General features: G+C 42.6%; 1 protein-coding gene across 1 annotated transcript; it reads left to right on the top strand.

Annotated features, from left to right (window-relative positions):
* The first annotated feature begins 350 nt into the window (after positions 1-350).
* SRD5A3 (steroid 5 alpha-reductase 3) lies at positions 351-15,573 on the top strand. Its single transcript, XM_063107967.1, has 5 exons — positions 351-609; positions 8,054-8,196; positions 10,026-10,223; positions 13,985-14,119; positions 14,813-15,573. The coding sequence occupies exons 1-5, from the start codon at positions 389-391 to the stop codon at positions 15,070-15,072; spliced, it is 957 nt and encodes a 318-aa protein (XP_062964037.1). The 5' UTR covers positions 351-388; the 3' UTR covers positions 15,073-15,573.
* Positions 15,574-17,410: the final 1,837 nt, after the last annotated feature.

A 17,410-nucleotide genomic window follows, 5' to 3' on the forward strand; every position in this document is an offset into this window, starting at 1 on the left:
TTGCCGTGTTAATGGCTGCATGATATTCTAACATGTTAGTGTAACACAATTTAGCTCCATACTCTAAAGTGGAACATTTAGGGACGCTTCCATTTCTCCACTGGAGATAATGCTGCGATGAAGACTTGCAGGCACGTGTCTGGTTGGTTTCGCTTTCTTGCTTCTGTTGAATCATATTCTGGGGTTCCATCTAAGGATCCCGTGGCAGTTTAGGGGTGGCGAGGGACGAGCCAGCGCCAGCATGACCTCGACCCGGGAACCCGCGCAGGCGGGCGGCGAGTCCCCGCCCCTGTGTCGCGTCACCGACGTCCCGCCCAGCTGAGACCCGCGCTCGGCGCGCCAGTTCCCGCTGCTCCGCTGGCCGGCGGGCGGGGACAGCGCGCCGGCCATGGCTCCGGGGGTGGGGGCCGAGCTCTGGGCGCTGACCCCGCTGCGCGCTGTGTGGCTCACGCTGGCCGCCGCCTTCCTGCTGACCCTGCTGCTGCAGCTCGTGCCGGCCGGCCTGCTTCCGTACTGCGCGCTCTTCCAGGACCTGATCCGCTACGGGAAAACCAAGCTTGTGGGGCCGCCGCGCCCGGCCGCCTGCCGGGCCTTTGATGTCCCCAAGAGGTAAGCGCGCCTCGGAGCGAGCAGCGTTTGCCAAGGCGCGGAGAGCGCGGGGAGCGTGGGGGGGCGCGGGGGACGCGGGGAGCGCGGGGCGGCCGGGCTCGCGGGCAGCCGGCAGGGGGCAGCAGAGGCGGGACGGGCTGGGAGGCCCAGGCGGGCTCCCCCGCGCTGCGCGGAGCTGCCTCGGCCCCGGCGAGGGTCACTGCCCGCGTCCTCTTCGTGGCCCCGGAGGTGCCGTGCCCCGGGTGTCCGCGGACACCGAGGGAGCCGCGTGGTGCGCACTGTCGCGGACGCAGGAACGTGAGCTCGGGGCCACACGGAGCCTTTCCCTCGGGGGAGATGGCGGTGCATCCGAATTTAGGCCTGGTCATCAGGCGGCAGGTTAAAGTCTGCTTTGTCCCAAGTTCTCCTTTTGCCCTTTCCCTGCACTCCGGGGGCTCATAGTCTGACTTGGGGTCGCCGCAGCTCACCTGTGGAAATGAAGGCAGGCCCGCCCTTTGCACCTGTCACCTCTGTTTCTGCAGTTGTCTCCTCCATCCTCGCAGTCAGAATATAAAGGACGAGACAGTGGTCATCACACAGACGGACGCCACCTCGTTGGGCCGCGCTGACGCTCCTAAGCCACACCTGGGCAGGTGCCCCTGGAGAAAATGGCTCAAGATGGCACATTTTGAGCAGGCTCCAGCCTGAAGCTCCATTTGACTTTCAACAGATTTCAGAAGTAAATTCAGTGAAAGATTAAATTGCCAGGGCTTAAATCGAATTCATTCAGAAATTGTGAGACCTGTTATAGTTTTCTTTTTTTCCCACTTTGAATTTAGGACATAGCTAGGAATTGAGGACATAGTCAGCCAAACACCATTCTAGATGGTAGAAATAGAGCAGTGTCTTTTCCATCTTTTAAGATGCATCTTAAATTGGTATTTAGAAATGAATCTGAAGGAATGTGATACGGTTTCTGATGGTTCAAACATCTGGGTTATGGCATAAGACACTCATAGGCGGTGACTCAGGTCCGCAGCCAAGTATAACTTGACTTTTGAAACGAGGAGACTCCGTCACTTTTGGCAAGATCCATCAGATGTTAACACAGCAGGGAGAACTAGGTCACTCTGAGCAACTGTAGAGGGAATGAGGACCTGCGAAGTAGTTTGCAAGGCAAATTGGTCAAACCTCCTATTTCTTAAAGGCACCTTTAAAGGGAAAATTACCTGTCACCCTATTTTAATCAGGTTTGATTGCAGTACTTCCTTTTCTGCTTTATAGGAATTTATTCTATGAATTTTGAAAAAGATACTGGTGTCCCTGGATTAAAGGACACATTTAAAATCATTCCCCACACTTACCTATTTTTCTGGATCCCATACTCCAGTTGTTATTACTCAAGTCTGTCATTATATGACAGCCAAGAAAGAGACTTGGTGCCTTTCCCTTATTTATTACTATAACAATCGGTACTCTTTGGGCTTCTGTAATTTCTACCATATTGTGAAATACTCTACACCTTCTTCTTCCAGAATTCCAGAGTAGAACTTCCCATGGTGTTCAAGCGCTCTTCTTTTTTCCTCTAAATTTACAAAAACATTTCTTTTGGTACTGAAAAAGGTGCAACAAATCCAGGCCTATAATGAAAGACATTTTCATTGAGACAAAAAAAGAGCACCTGCATCAAAACTGGCAGTCTCCAAAAAAATTAATACATATATTACTCTCCTTTTAAATGTTGTACTCCTGTTTATATGAAAAAAGGGAATAGTTAGAATTGGATCGAGGTGAGAATCTACAGCCTCTTTTAGGCTTCTCTGTATTTTCCAAAGTGTCTTCATTGGTAAAGAGCTTATCACTTTTATCATCTGAAAAAATAAGTGTTAATGGCCAAAGAGCATGTAGGAGAGATTTTGCTGGTTTATTAATAGTAACCACCATTGACTGAGTGCCTTACATGTATGTGCAGTATATCTTTCCTCATTTAATCCTCACGATAGACCCATGAGGGAGATGTTGTTGTCACTATTCCCATTTGCAGACTCAGGCTTGGAAAAGGTCACTTGCCTAATGGTGCCTGGGTGGTACTTGAATCCTGCTTCTCTTAACTCCCCAGCTCTTGACCTCTGGCATGCCTCCTGGGGAAGATCTTGCACCCTGTGAAGCTGAGTATGTGTGAGATACCAAATGAAATGGACTTGTCCCCAGGTAGTGGCATTTAGCAATATCTTGATTAATCCAAATTTGAAACTATTTGGTACCCTTAGCCTAGATATGTATATTTATATTTTTCTTTGTGCAAAATTTAATAGTACTCTTAAAATTTTAAATAAGCCTGTAATTTCTGCACTTAGAAATAGGCAGTTGTAAATTACATTTCTGCACATAAGCCAGTACTTAGGTAATTTTGTTTGGAATTTTGTGTGTGTGTGTGTGTCTGGTAGGGTTTTTTTGGGGGGGGGTGTCTGTCTGGTAGGGTTTTCTTTATTTGTGTGTGTGTGTGTGTTTAATTGAGATCATGGTTGCGTGTGTGTGTGTGTGTGTGTGTGTGTGTGTGTGTGTGTGTGTGTGTGTTTAATTGAGGTCATGGTTGCATTTCCTGTTTTCCTTTTGGTTCCTAGAGGGGGGTGTGTGTGGTGTGTGTGTGTGTGTGTGTGTGTGTGTGTGTGTGTGTGTGTGTGTGTGTGTGTGTGTGTGTGTGTCTGGTGTGGGTTTTTTTGGGGGGGGTGTTTAATTGAGGTCATGGTTGCATTTCCTGTTTTCCTTTTGGTTCCTAGAGTTTTGGTTTCCCAGAAAGTCTGAATAAATAGGTGACCTCAAACATGAATTATGCTGCTTTGACTTGTGTAGTATATATGGAGGCACTTCTTCAGTTTCTAAATGATTCCAAATGATATCAAAGCACTGCCATTGAACTGGGCTCTGAAGACAAAGAGTGCTACCCAGATTTCCCCCACTGGACTGCAGAGGTCTTAACCAGTGGCTCAGGAGATCCCTGCATAGAATTCAGGGCAAACTTGGATTTCAGAAGAAAGTTTTATCTTTACTTTTACTATCCTCTAGCTGAAATTTAACATTTCTTTAATTAAGAATGTAATCAACAAACCGCAGTAGAATTAGCAATACCGTAATTCCTATATATTTTATTTTATGCTTGTAATATTTTGAGAAGGGCCTACGGCCTTCACCAGACTGAAAAAGATAGCGGGGCGGAGGCACACGGGTATCCATGGCAGAAAAATGGTCAGAACTTCTGTTCTAGGGTGTAAACTTTCCATGGATTTACATTTGTCTTGTTTGTTACCATATCCCAAGCTCAGTGCCTGACAAGTAATAAGACCCTCAATCAATATGTTTTGAATGAATGACAAAAAGGAGTTTTGGGGTTTAATTGGTTTGTCGATTAACTTGATTCCTTACTATGAGAGTAACGTTGGATGAGATACTTACCTTCTCCTTCATTTATTTATTTAACCAGTGTTTATAGAGTACCTACTGTGTGCCAGGAGCTATTCTAGGCTCTGTGGAGCTTACATGCTATGAAGGCAGACAGTAAATAGGTAAATAAATCTGTAAAACAGCAAAATAACTTCAGATGGTGATAAACACTTTGGAGGAAACCCAGCAGAGTCATTTAAGCATGAGCAAGACTGGGGTGGGGTGGGAGTGACAACACAGAAAGAGTGGGAGGGATGGGGCAGGAGCGGCTGGCTGGGGTCTTGCAGGCATGGTGGAGTTTGGATTTCGTTCTGAGTGCTTTGAGCTACTCAGAAAAGCTACTGAGGGCTTTGAGGGGGCAGTGGGGGGGGGGATTGCATTATGTGATCTATGTTTTAAAAGGATGACTGGCCATCATGTGAAGACCGGATAAGAGGCTACTATGGTGGTCTAGGCGAGAGATGATCGTGATGTGGGTTAGAGTGTTAGCATAATAGTACATGATGGTCTGGTGGGGATGATGACATTAGAGCACTTAGCTAAGGGCTGAGCACCTAGTCGGAACTCTGTAAACATTAGTTCCCTTTCTTAGTTAGCCAACCCCATAACTCCCCTAACTGAGGCCTGGGATCAGTTGACAATCAGCAAATATGTATTACATCAGGCCTTGTCTCCTAGGCTTAGAACCACAGAGCACCTTCCAACTCACTCACAGTAAAAGCCCAAGACCCTACACAGTCTCATCCCCAGCACCTCACTGATTTTATCTCCTATAGTTTGCCCTGTCTGGCTCTCTTCCAGTTTTTGGATGTCTCTGCTAGTCTTCCGGAGCCTTTGCACTGCCTGTTCCCCTACCTTGAAAGTTCTTCCCCCACATAGTTTATACCCTCACTTCCTGTAATTCATTCAGATATTACCTTGTCAGGGAGGGCCTCCCTATCCACCTTGTTTAAGATTGTAATTCTACCATCCGCCGTATTCCTTCTTCCTCTTCCCTGCTTTAGTTTTCTCAGTAGCAATTATTTGCTTACTAACATGCTGTGAAATGTATTTTGTGTGTATCAGCCCCATGAGGGCAGGAATTGTTGTCTGTTGTGTTTGCTGCTGTGTCCCCAGACCCAAGAGCAGTCCTGGGTTATGGTAAGCACTCAAATGTTTGTGAGTCAAAGGAGTGCTCACTCAGTGACCTGTGTTATCATAAGGATCTCCTCATCCCTGGTCCCAAGGGCATGGAAAACAGTGCTGCAATTAAGCAAATGCCAAAGGAGGAAAAGGAAGGGAAATGTCTAAAACAGAAGGCAACGGAGTTTTTAGATTTATTTTTTTGAGATTTGAGCCGGGTCTTTAAAAACAGAAAAGAGATATGACTTGGTGTAAACAGTAAAAAATATTTCCTACAGAGGGAAATCAGGCAAGCAAAACAAAAATGTGGGAATTAAAAAAAACAAAACAATTTGCCTGTGAATCAAAAACACGTGACATAAATAGAACACACTTCAGTGATTTGCTTGACTTTAGGCTTGATGTAAATATGTACTTTAGGCTCGGTAAGAAAGGGTACGGGCAATGTAGGGCCAGAAAAAAAAGTTCAGGCACGCCTCAGGTGCAGGAATATGAGCACAACGGTGTGATTTTAACTTCAGAATCATCAATGCTGAATCTGCAGCCAAATGCTGCCACGTACTGTGCGACCTTGGCTAAGTAACTTAACCTCTCTGAGCCTTTGTTTTCTCATCTGCCAAATGAAGATAACAACATACACTTTAAAGGATTGTTATGAAGATGAAATTTAATAATCTTAACTGTTCTGCCGAGCTCCATTCTGTACCCCTTACCTCCGCAACTACACTATTCTCTACCTAGTTACCAGAGAGGGGATTTTTTAACTTAAAGAAGAGTGAAATGAATGAGCAATTCGTTTTTTGGGTTTTTTTTTTTTTTTGGTAAAATATACACGACATAAAATTTACTATTTTAACCCTTTTGAGTGTGTAGTTCAGTGGCTTCACATTGTTATGCAACTATCACCACTGTCTATCTCCAGAACTTTTTCATCAGCTAGAGGGATTTTGAAAACATAAATTATTACCTCAAGTCACTCTTCTGCTCAGATGGGTCCCCATTACAAAAGCTAGTGCCCTTACAAGGCCGTGCCACCTCTGTGCCCTCTCACCTCACCTTCTACCCCTCTCCCCCTTGGTCATGCCACAGCAGCCACACAGGTGTCTTTTATTGTTCCTTGAACACACCCAGCATACACCCACCTCATGCCTTTACAGTTGTCATTTCCTCTTCCTAGAAAGTTCTCCCGGAAATCCACAAGGATTACTCATTCTAGCCACACGTCACTTCCAGAGAGGCCATCCTTGACCACCCACCCAGCACAGCCTTCTCTCTGGACCCTCTCTGTCCCCTTAGTCAACATTATGCTAGATGTCTCCAGGTTTAGTTGTTGACTGTCTCACTGCACTGAAGGGTAAACTCCATTAAGGTGGGGACCTGGTCTTTTTGCTCCCTGCTAAGTCCCTGGCTCCTGGAAAATTGCCCAGCACTTTCTAAGTGCTCAATAAATATTCGTGAAAAACTGAATTAGGCAAAGTGGCTGGCCCACAAGTTGCTGTTCAGAAGCTGGCCCTCCCATTTCCATGGGAGCCTGCCAGGGCAAGTTGTTCTTGACCTTCTGCTCTGCTCTGTAAGCCTTAGCCCACACCTGGGCTCAGTTCTGGGAAGTGTGTCTTAAGGAAGACCAGTAGCTGGGGTGGGGATTGACCCTGATGTATGAACTTTTGAGGAAACAAGCCTCTTGAGCCTGGAGAAGATCCAAATTGGGGATCACAGAATGGCTCTCTTCAAATAGGTTAAGAGCTGTTTGTTGTGTGGAATTAAAATTCACCTTGTTCTGCAGGGCCAGAGAGGGCAGATCCCATGATAGAATTTGCTAAAAGTAGTTGGGAGAATGAAATGGGTTGCCAAATCATCAGATGAGATCAAGATTTTCAGACTGGATTGGTTGGTAGGTCTGGGGCCGTGAGTTCTATTACAGGCATATTTGAGATCATCTGGAGGAGCCCCTGAATTTATGTTTAATCTTGTTTTGACTCCAGGTCATCTTTAATTGTCACAGACTAAGGAGAAAAGAAGGAGGGGATTTAATGTATCCATGATACATTGAAGATCAAGGAAAGATAGATGACTTCCAGGCACCCAGTAGAGTCAGAAAGGTTTTGAATAGATTTGAATAGAGCAAAATAGTAGGGAAAGTATAGGTAAAAGGACCTCAAAAGAATCTGGTCGGCCCTTGTGCCATATTAGTTGATTTCGTTTCAGCAAATCTATATCCTTTTTCACATTAAATTAACATTGTTAATTTCAATCTTAATTGGTTTTGTGGTTTTATTTGTATTTAGTTTGTAAATGTGTTCATCATAAAACAGGCTCTGTAGTTGTCTGAGAGTTAGTTGTAACTAAAGCAGTTGATACCTAGCTTTATCAATTGTAGTATTTGTCATGCAGTAATTTAGGTTTCACACAATTTAGAAAAAAACACTGGATCAGAAGATGTTTAATGTTTCTTCCAGCCTTGAGAGTCTATGATTGTGCAAATCTTGTGTAACAGTTGTATTGCTACAGTATTGCTTGGGATTTAGAAATCTTTCACAGATTTAGTTTGTGTTAACACAATCTAGGTTCTCTCTGCCAAGGCCTGCAGCCTCATTTTTTGGAACTTGAGCCCAATTCTGTTACCAGTGATAACAGAGATTGCTAATTGACCCTCAGTCTAAGTTTAACAAGGTCAACTTGTGTCCTTGTTAACCTTAGATAGCCCTCTTTTTCCCACAAGTTAACCATCATTTGAAAGGAAACTAAAAATCTGAATACCTGCAGGATTCAGTTTCTATTAAAAAGCCGAAATATACTTTGAGAAGGGTGGAGGGGAGGACAGGGAAACTAAAAATAATCCTCCTGCATAATGGCTTAGAGTGGATCTACCCTGACTACTGTCTAACTTGTTTTCCTTCTGCAGGTATTTTTCTCACTTCTATATCATCTCAGTGCTATGGAATGGCTTCCTGCTTTGGTGCCTTACTCAATCTCTGTTCCTGGGAGAACCTTTTCCAAACTGGCTTCATGGTTTGCTCAGAATTCTTGGGACTGCCCAGTTCCGAGGTAACGATTCCCTGGCTCAGTACAGCACTGTGTCCTGTTCCCGTCCTTCCCGTCTTCCAGGGAGCTGTTCTGGCATTTCTTAACCTCTCTCAGGTGCCTTTCAGCAGGGCCTGGAAAGTTGGAGGGTGAGGGCAAAAAGAGTTTTGCATGGTTCTCCAGCGGATGGTTCAGGGATGTCCTCAAGTCCTTCGGTGAGAACATGGCAGAGCCAAGAGTTAGCATTAGGGCTCCAGGCTTCCCTGTTAGTGCTGTGCTGTGTACAGGACTGGCTGTTCTCCCTCTGATATTTTTAGTACAGTTGATAAATGTATAAAAAAGTCTTTGCACGTAAGGGGGAAAGCTTTTAGGATCCCTCAGGTTTGCCTTGAAACATTTATCATTCATTTATACAGCTCCAACTAAAATTATGTCTCAGAACTCTAGAAATTTGATAAAAAATTACTTTTTGGTAAACTTCTAAAAAGGTCTGTTATGCTGTGAGGCTTTGATTTTACAGTAAAATTGACCAAATAGTTGTTGACCAGATGATTACAAAATAGCCTTTAAATTTGCCACACTCAGCATCAAGTAAAGGATATGTAGAACAGTTTTTAAAATAATTGAAGGTAAAAACCATAACGTGGCCTCAATTAAGGTCAGACAGAATTAGAAATGATTTTTTCTGGTCCTGTCTCTGTCCTTTGTTCCAGCAGCCAGACCACTGGCTCCCTAGGAACAATCCTTTTCTGTATATCCAGAGGGACTTGTTGCCAAAGAAGACAATCAGAAGAGAAAACCCTTCCACGTCCTTTTGGGAGGGGAGGATACCTCAGTGAATCCCACTTCACTCGATAAAATTTTATGTCTTCGTTTCTTTACTGTGGGAATGGCTGGTGTTTTGGTATTTAGAGAGTTGGTTGTGAGGAGTTTTATTTATTTATTTTTGTTCTAACCTGTTCCTAAAGAGTTAAAACAAGGTTTTATTTATTTAAAATACAAAAACAGGCAAAGGTAATCTATGCTGATAGAAGTCTGGATAGGTAGGGGTTACTCTTGGGAAGGTGGGGGGTAGTGCCTGGAAGGGATCACTAGGGGGTGCTGGTCGTGTTCTGTTTCTTGATCTGGGTGCTGGTTAGGTGGGTGGGATGGATTGGTTTAGTTGGTAAAATTCATTAAGCTGTATCCTTTTGATGTGTGTGCATGTGTGTGTGTGTGTGTCTGTGTCACTTATTGAAAAACAAAAACTAGGTTTTATGTTACTTTAAAAACCAGCTTGTGTTTGGATTTCTTTGCGGGTAGAGATCAAGAGGCAGGTGGGAAAGTAGATCTCAGGGCTCACTGTACCCCTAAAAATTTAATTTTTTTAATATGGAAATAAATGCATGATTCTGTTTCTGTCCCCCTCTTGCTCTGCCTCTGTGGGTGCCTGTAACCCCAGGGATCTCACCAGGTGGGGTTGCTCAGAGGCCATCTGGGAACTCCTCCTGACCCTTTGCATCTGGCTGTTAGTGCCGGGAACCAGAAGCCTGTGAACCCTGGTTCTGAGCACACAGACCCCTTCACAGTGATGTCCGTGTGGCCTGGAAGGCTCCCACATGATGAAGCAGAGTCAAGGGACAAGTGTTCATCCCAGCTCTGTCACTAAACTACTGCATAACCTTGAGCCAAATTCCTTGACTTTATGTAGTCCATTTCCTCATTGCTAAAAAAAGGAAGGTGTCAACTGGACGGTTTCCAGGGCCCTTCCTAGCTCTAATCTTGTTTAATACCCTGTTTAACAGTAGAGATAAGTAAAATTTAGGATTAATCCCAGCAGAGAGATGCTGAATGTGTTGCCTTCTGAATTGTAGGGGGTGAGCTGGCACTGTCTGCATTCTTAGTGCTGATATTTCTGTGGCTACACAGCTTGCGAAGACTCTTTGAGTGCTTCTATGTCAGTATCTTCTCCAACAGCGTGATCCACGTGGTGCAGTACTGTTTTGGGCTTGTCTACTACATCCTCCTCGGCCTAACTGTGCTGAGCCAAGTGCCAATGGATGGCAGGAATGGTGAGTGGCCCCCGGTGCGCCCAGAGCTCTGTGGTCACAGGGTGGATGGGGTGCTCTCAGGTGAAGTGCTCCACTAAGCATTAGGAGAAATTCACAAGTCAGAGACACACGCTGTCCTCTTTGCATGTGAGGAGTTTAGACTCTAATGATAGATTTTTAAAAGTCAGCATGCCCAAAGGTATATACAAGGGTGCTTCCAAAAGCTCATGGAAAGATTCATGGTATCTTTTGTCTTTTAATTCTGTAGAACACTGGCTTGTGTTGGTGTCTTTAGAATTAAAAGACAAAAGATACCATGAATCTTTCCATGAGCTTTTGGAAGTACCCTCATATTAACCATAACGCTGAAACCCTAAAGACACCAACACAAGCAGTAACACCTTCAGTGAAGACAGAAAAGCACAAAGTGTTCGGAGGCTTGGTTTAAGGCTGATGAAATGCAGTGTGGGGGTTCCCGGAGGGACTGAGGGACTGCAGCCCATGAGCCCATGTGGGGTTAGTCTGCGGAGAGGGCGACCAAGAGCTAACCAGGAAGCAGGAGAGCACCCAGACTGGGAGAAGCCTCCTCGCCAAAGCCTCAGTCGTCGTGGGCTGCGTGCAGAAGCGGGACAGGAAGCCGTGTCACAGGGCGCCTTGCAGCACATGAGGCGAGGTGTACTCCTGGTGAACACTCCTGATTTCGAGAGGGAGTAGGGGGCCGTTTTGTGGGTATTTAGTTCCTGCAATTGTTCCCATTATTACAAGGCTTTTCTTCAAGTGAGGCTGCCTGAGGGCTGAGGACAAAAGACTACTGTGGTCAGTCAAAATTGTGTCCTACCATTTCTAAGATCTCACCAGCCAGGAAGAGGGAAGCAAAAGCATGGCCTTTGTTTATGAGGAGGAAATGAGTGTTTGCTGTTTTTTGGTGGGGAGGGGTGTTATCTAATATATATAACTGTCATTTTTGTAAAAACTGTGTTAGTATAAAGAATTCAAGTCATTTTGGGAGATTGAAATGAGTTTTTATTGTAGCCGTGGTATCCATCAGCCCAGACACTGTGGATCTTTTCTGACCATTTTCTCTAAGATCTGGCTCCATGTTTCCTCAAGTCACCCCATGCATCTGTAAATTGAGACTGTTGTCTAGATGTTTCCAGCACTCAGTGAGTGGGCCTCCTCCTCAGGTTTGGTTTTAGTGTCAGAGTGCCCCTTGAAAGTCCTCTATCTGCTGTTGTAATGCAACCTCTATGGCTAGAGAAGTGATTTTAAAGTAGGATTTATTGACAATCTTTCTCAATTCATGAATTATTTATTGGTCCCAGCCACTCAGCTAGCATTTCTGTACTTGCTCTGAACTTAATCAAGTCAGTTATTCCTCCCTGGTCTTTCTGCTGCGGCACTCATGGGTTCAGCCAATACCATGGTGTGAGCTGTCATACCTGGTGACCAGTACTGGTTTTCCAGTCTGTTAGTTTCTATTGGCATTACATACCTCTTCTGGAGCTTTCTCTACTGGCTGGATCCCAACTTCTGCCTTCCCTCCAGTCAGGGAAAATCAGCTGAGGCTCCCACAAAAATAGCTTCCTAAACACTCCTTTCTGAGGCTGTTTTCTGTTTCACCTCCTTGTCTGGGGTCATTTGGGACAATATGCGGAGAGCTGGCTTCAGGAATTCACGGAGCGAGAATACACTGGGGCATTTGCCAGCCACAGGGTCTGATAGAGATAACGTGGCTTGGGAGTCAGATAGGCCTGAGTCTGGCTGACTTCCCTCTCTGAGCCCCAGAGGCTTCATCAGGAAGTTGTGACCCATGCTGATTTCACAGGGTTCTGGTGAAAGTGAAAACAAGAATATCTGTAAACTAGAACGGAAGCTTCATAAGGACTGGGATCTTGCCTGACTTACCCACTGCTTTATTCTTCGTGCCTATAACAGTGCCAGGCTTAGGAGACACTCAATAAGTAACCAATGAATAAACAAATAAATACTGCATAGATTAGTATCTCAGTAAATAGGAACCTTCTACCTGCCTCCCCTTTCCTGCCGTGTAATTCTGGCCTTACTCTTACAGATGCTTTTTCCCTCATAGGTAATTTCTCTGCATTTACAGTAGGGGACTCGGGAGAGATGTGAACTCCCACACACTCGCTTTAACTTTTAATCCTATAGTGACTTGCTCTTGAATCCTGTCAGATTTAAAACTGTATTTCTCATATTTTATTTTTAACATAAAAATATAACCTTTTAGAAAAATTAAAACAAACAAAAAAGTTCACAAAAAGATTTCCCTTATCTTTCAGTTCTATTTTTCCACAAACTTCTGGAAGTGCCCTCGTGTTTATATTCTGTTTTATTGATTTTTTATGTAATTTATGTTGCTAAGCTTAGATATTTAATTTCTGTTCTTCATTTCTTTTTATTAAGTGGACTTGTTGATTTGCCTGTAAATTAATTTGCCTTTGAAAAGTTTATTCAGCTTCCTCTATTGAAATTAATTTGATACTTTGGAAGACTTTAGAAAGCTATTTCAAATAATTGTAGAGACTATAAAATGAAATATGTAAATTTTAATAAGTTCTACATCTCCATTTTTGTGAAAATTTGAAGCCCTACTTTCTACAGAGTATTTTGTTATTTGTCTGTTATTCAGCTTATGTATTTGTTATTTGAACAAATAAATGTGCATATCCTTAAAAAAAATATATGTATATATATAAAACCTTTTAGTTAAATGGCTAAACCTAATAAGTGTTAAAATACCATAGTAGATTGTTTATAGAAAGCAAGTTTTTTTAAAGAAATTGTAGACTGTGGTAGATTCTCATTAGTCATTAGGTACCAGCAGCTGATTCCCACTTCTAGGTACCCGCAGGGAATAGCGTGTTGCCTGCTTCTCTTACTTGAATCAACTTAAGGACACACACTATTTCACAGGGTTCTTGTGAAACCCTCTTGGCTGCAGGGCCTCAGGCTCTTGCCAGTTATCAATGGACAACTTTGTTTATTCAGGCAAGACCCTGACCAGGCTGATTGCTTCCTGCCCCTCAGTGGTTTGCTCTTCAGTCCTTAGATGGCCTGCATCGTCCCTTCTTCCTGGTAGCTGGAGAAGGAACGGGAACATAGTACCATGAGTGTTTCTTCTCCTGAAACTAAATCTCTCTGAGTAGGTTCTCTGGAATGCAGACAGGGTTACCATTTTGTTAGTCATCTCACAGTTTACATTTCTCCTCTTTTTGAGAAGCCTCCCTCTTAGCCTTCACCTCCAGTGATCTTTCTTCATTGGCCAGAGCCAGCGAACTCAGCATTCTGCATTCGGGGTCTCCCTGGCAATAGTTTGGGATGATAGTTCAGGGAGAGATTTCTTTAAAAAAGATTTACTTAAAAAGGATTTACTTTCCTGACAGTAAAATACAAGAAAGAAGACTTGAAACCAGGCTTAGTGATGGAAACACACAGTAGTCGCACTACACAGGAGTAGATCGCATGAGTAGAAGACAGCTGAACTTTGTGCTTGAAGCACTTGAAGAAGGAGCAAGAGATTGCGTCACTGTGGAATTCTCTGCCAGGGGCCACTGAAGCTGCCCATGGCTGAGGAGCATATGTCCTTCATCCAGAGGGACAGTGTTCTCCCCTCTTTTCTTGGGAAATTATATCAGGATAATTTCCTTGTCATGAGGAACAGGATAAAGAACAGGATAATTGTGTTCTACTGATGATATGATTGCTAATTCCCTGAGCCTCTGAAATTTTGCAGAGGTGGCTAATAATTCTTATTTCTGTAGTCTACATAATAGGGAAAAATCTACTGATGCAAGCACGATGGTTCCATATCCTCGGAATGATGATGTTTATCTGGTCATCTGCCCATCAGTATAAGTGCCATGTCATTCTCAGCAACCTCAGGAAAAATAAAGCAGGTGAGATCTCTTTTAGAGCCTCTGCATGTGGATTTTAACCTTCAGAAGTTAGTTCTTCATATTCCTTCATTCTTTTCCTTCCTTCCCTAGTTAGTTGGCTAATCTATTACCATGAAGTTAGTATCATTCCAGCCAAAGCAAAGAAAACTGCCATTTTTGTTAGCTTGTGTTGGCTTTTATCACAGGTGTAGTTTCCATTAGGCTTTGGATGCTTATTTTGTTCCAGGCCCTGTTCTAAGTGTTTTACATATAGCTTTACAATACCCACATGAGACGAGTTCAGTCTAATCTTCATTTTACATATGAAGCACGAAGAGTTTAAGCACCTTATCTAAAGTTACACAGCTAGTAAGTGGCAGAGCCAGAATGTGAGCTTATGCAGTCTGACTCTGGAGTCTGAGCCCTTAATTATCAGCTTGGAGAATTGCTGGAGGAACTGGCTTGCTTTCTGTGCTTATGTGCAGTTGACCATGTAACTTAGGCATGCAGCTTTTTAATACATAATAGATTGACCATGGAAGTGTGACAGGATGGTAGTTGGCACACAGGTGTGTGATACTGTTTTCTAAATAAGAGTTTCTGTAAATGATTTGGGGAGTGAAGTGTTAAAACTTTCTTTTCAAAACTTCAAATGCTCATGAAGTCTTTTTCTTTTTTTCTTTCTTTTTTTTTTTTTTTTTTTTACCATTTCAGGAGTGGTCATTCACTGTAACCACAGAATCCCTTTTGGAGACTGGTTTGAATATGTTTCTTCCCCTAATTACTTAGCAGAGCTGATGATCTACATTTCCATGGCTGTCACCTTTGGGTTCCACAGCTTAACTTGGTGGCTAGTGGTGACATATGTCTTCTTCAACCAGGCCCTGTCTGCTTTCCTCAGCCACAAATTCTACAAAAGCAAATTTGTCTCTTACCCAAAGCATAGGAAAGCTTTCCTACCATTTTTGTTTTAACATGACCTCGGTCATGAAGAATGCAAGCTAGGGGACAGGTTCAATTCCTAGAGACAGTGAAATCTGAAGACCTAAGTACAGTTTCTGCAGAACTGTTTGAAACTCTGTGTTCCAAAAAGTCTTCCCTGAATGAGCAAAGCAGTTCTCCTCAAGAAAATGCATCTTCAAAGTGTCTTCAAAGAAGAAGTACTTCTGGCAGATCTGGGATTGCTATGTCTGCTTTCTGAGATAATTTATAAAGCCAACTAACAGATAAAATACATGTGAACCCTTCTCCAAGCTACTTCAGAAGCAAACTAACCAAAAATATACAAACAGCTTCACACACACACACACACACACACACACACACACACACACACACACACACACACTCACAAAGGAAGAGATAAGGTCATCCGTGGCTAGAATAGCCTGTCAGGGAAAAGCTAGCTGGGACTATATAATGAGCAATATAGTAAGTGTTCAATGAATGTTTATTGCATTTCAATAAAAGCAAAATAGCTTTTGAAAATAACAGTAATATATAATTTCACATGAACAGTTTCAGGGAAAAATAAGTTTACACTTTTGCATGCTAGCACAAACATCTCCAGTTATGTAACCATCAGTAGCCATTTCCACTCATCTTCCCCTCGAATCGTAGCCTCACAGAAAGTTTGGAGACCTCTTTTATTTGATACTTTCTTGACATTCCTTTCAAGGGAGTACTTCAAAAGTGGAAGTATTGGAAAATAAAATATATTTGTATTTATGTATGACAAGCCTTTACGAATGGAACTGACACTCTGGATTGGAGAGTACTGTAGCCTCATTCGTATATAGTTACTCAAATTGGATTAATGTCTTCATGGATTTATTTCAGCTGACAGAATGAATCTGAAGATATTTAGAAATAAAGATTACACTTAAAATAGTTTATGTTAAAGAAAATGCCCATGATTAATCCAAAGGAAAATAAATGCATGGTGTGAAAGAAAAACAAAAACTTGGAAAATAATACTATAGCCTGAGTAACACAGTAAAACCTGCACATTCATACAGGATAAGCTTTTCTGGCTTATTGGCTAAGATATTAACTTATTCCTTTTATGACAATGTTATGTCATAGTCTACTAAGTACTAAAGTTTTGCACATATATATATATATATGTACACCTTGTTATGGGGGAAAGAGCCTCATTATTAACCAGACACATATCAAATGCACAGTCTAAAAGTATCTCCTGCGACCGCCATCCCTGGAGTAGTAAACTGAGGCTGTTAAACTGAGATTCTTTTTAATCTAAGTTTAAATGCATAGCAAAGCACATTCTAAAGTTCTTATAATAATTCACATGTAGCATTTTCTGTCCCATCAATCAAACACCACTTAATTAAGATTAATCTGTTGCTCAGACTATTCGAATAAATAAGATATCCACGTCATTTATTATTTAGAATTTGCCATCGTCAGGACCAGGACTCAGGAACAAAACTATTTATACATTGGAAGTATAAAGCATATTGCAGTTTGGCCTTAATTTCCACACAAATGACATGCGTTAATTTTTAATAACAAATTATTTGGAGGGAAATTGTATTTTGCTTTAGCATGCAGTTCTATACCCAGGTTACACTAGTAATTTGGCTGATGTTCTGGAATTGCACTGTACTTTTAAGTAAAATAATGAGCATCTCCCTTGAAGAACCATATCAGGGGCTGTGAGAAAGCTGTCTAGTTTCCCACTCCCAGTTCCTGCTGTCCCTCTCACATTCATCCCTGTTTCTTACTTTCCCTTTTCCTTTCTTGCCCAAATGTTACATTTCTAGGCAAAGGTAATAGAAAAAACTGTGGTTTAGAACAAATGTATCATGGCCTTTGGCGGAAGCTTGACCAATTGAAAATAAATGAGAATTGTGCTGTGCTTGTGTTATCAGAATCAGCACTATTTTTTTTTTGTTTGTGAAAATCTTTCATGTGCCTAAAGGGAAAGCACCACAGAGTTTGCAAATTCTTCCCAAGGATAATCTAGAAATAGCTTGGAGGTAGAGATTCTTGGTTTTCCTGATGGCATAATTCAATAGCCTTAATCTCTCATTCTCTGCTGACATTAGATGAGGGGAAACGATACTGAACTACCTCATTAACAGCATTCTCTGGATTAACTGTTGACTGTGAAAGTATACTGAAAATAGCCTTTGTTTTTGTTGAGTCTCCAAGTTGTAGCTCATCCTACTTACATTTGCTTACGGTGAGCGTGGATTATTTTGTCTCTACAAAGCTGTGTTCTTTATTATGTTTTTAATTCAATAAGTGGTTTTTGCTAAAATTCCTACCAAAAAAAAATGTCTTTGC

This window comes from Cynocephalus volans, chromosome 9 (genome assembly GCF_027409185.1).
Source record: "Cynocephalus volans isolate mCynVol1 chromosome 9, mCynVol1.pri, whole genome shotgun sequence".
NCBI classification, from domain to species: domain Eukaryota; kingdom Metazoa; phylum Chordata; class Mammalia; order Dermoptera; family Cynocephalidae; genus Cynocephalus; species Cynocephalus volans.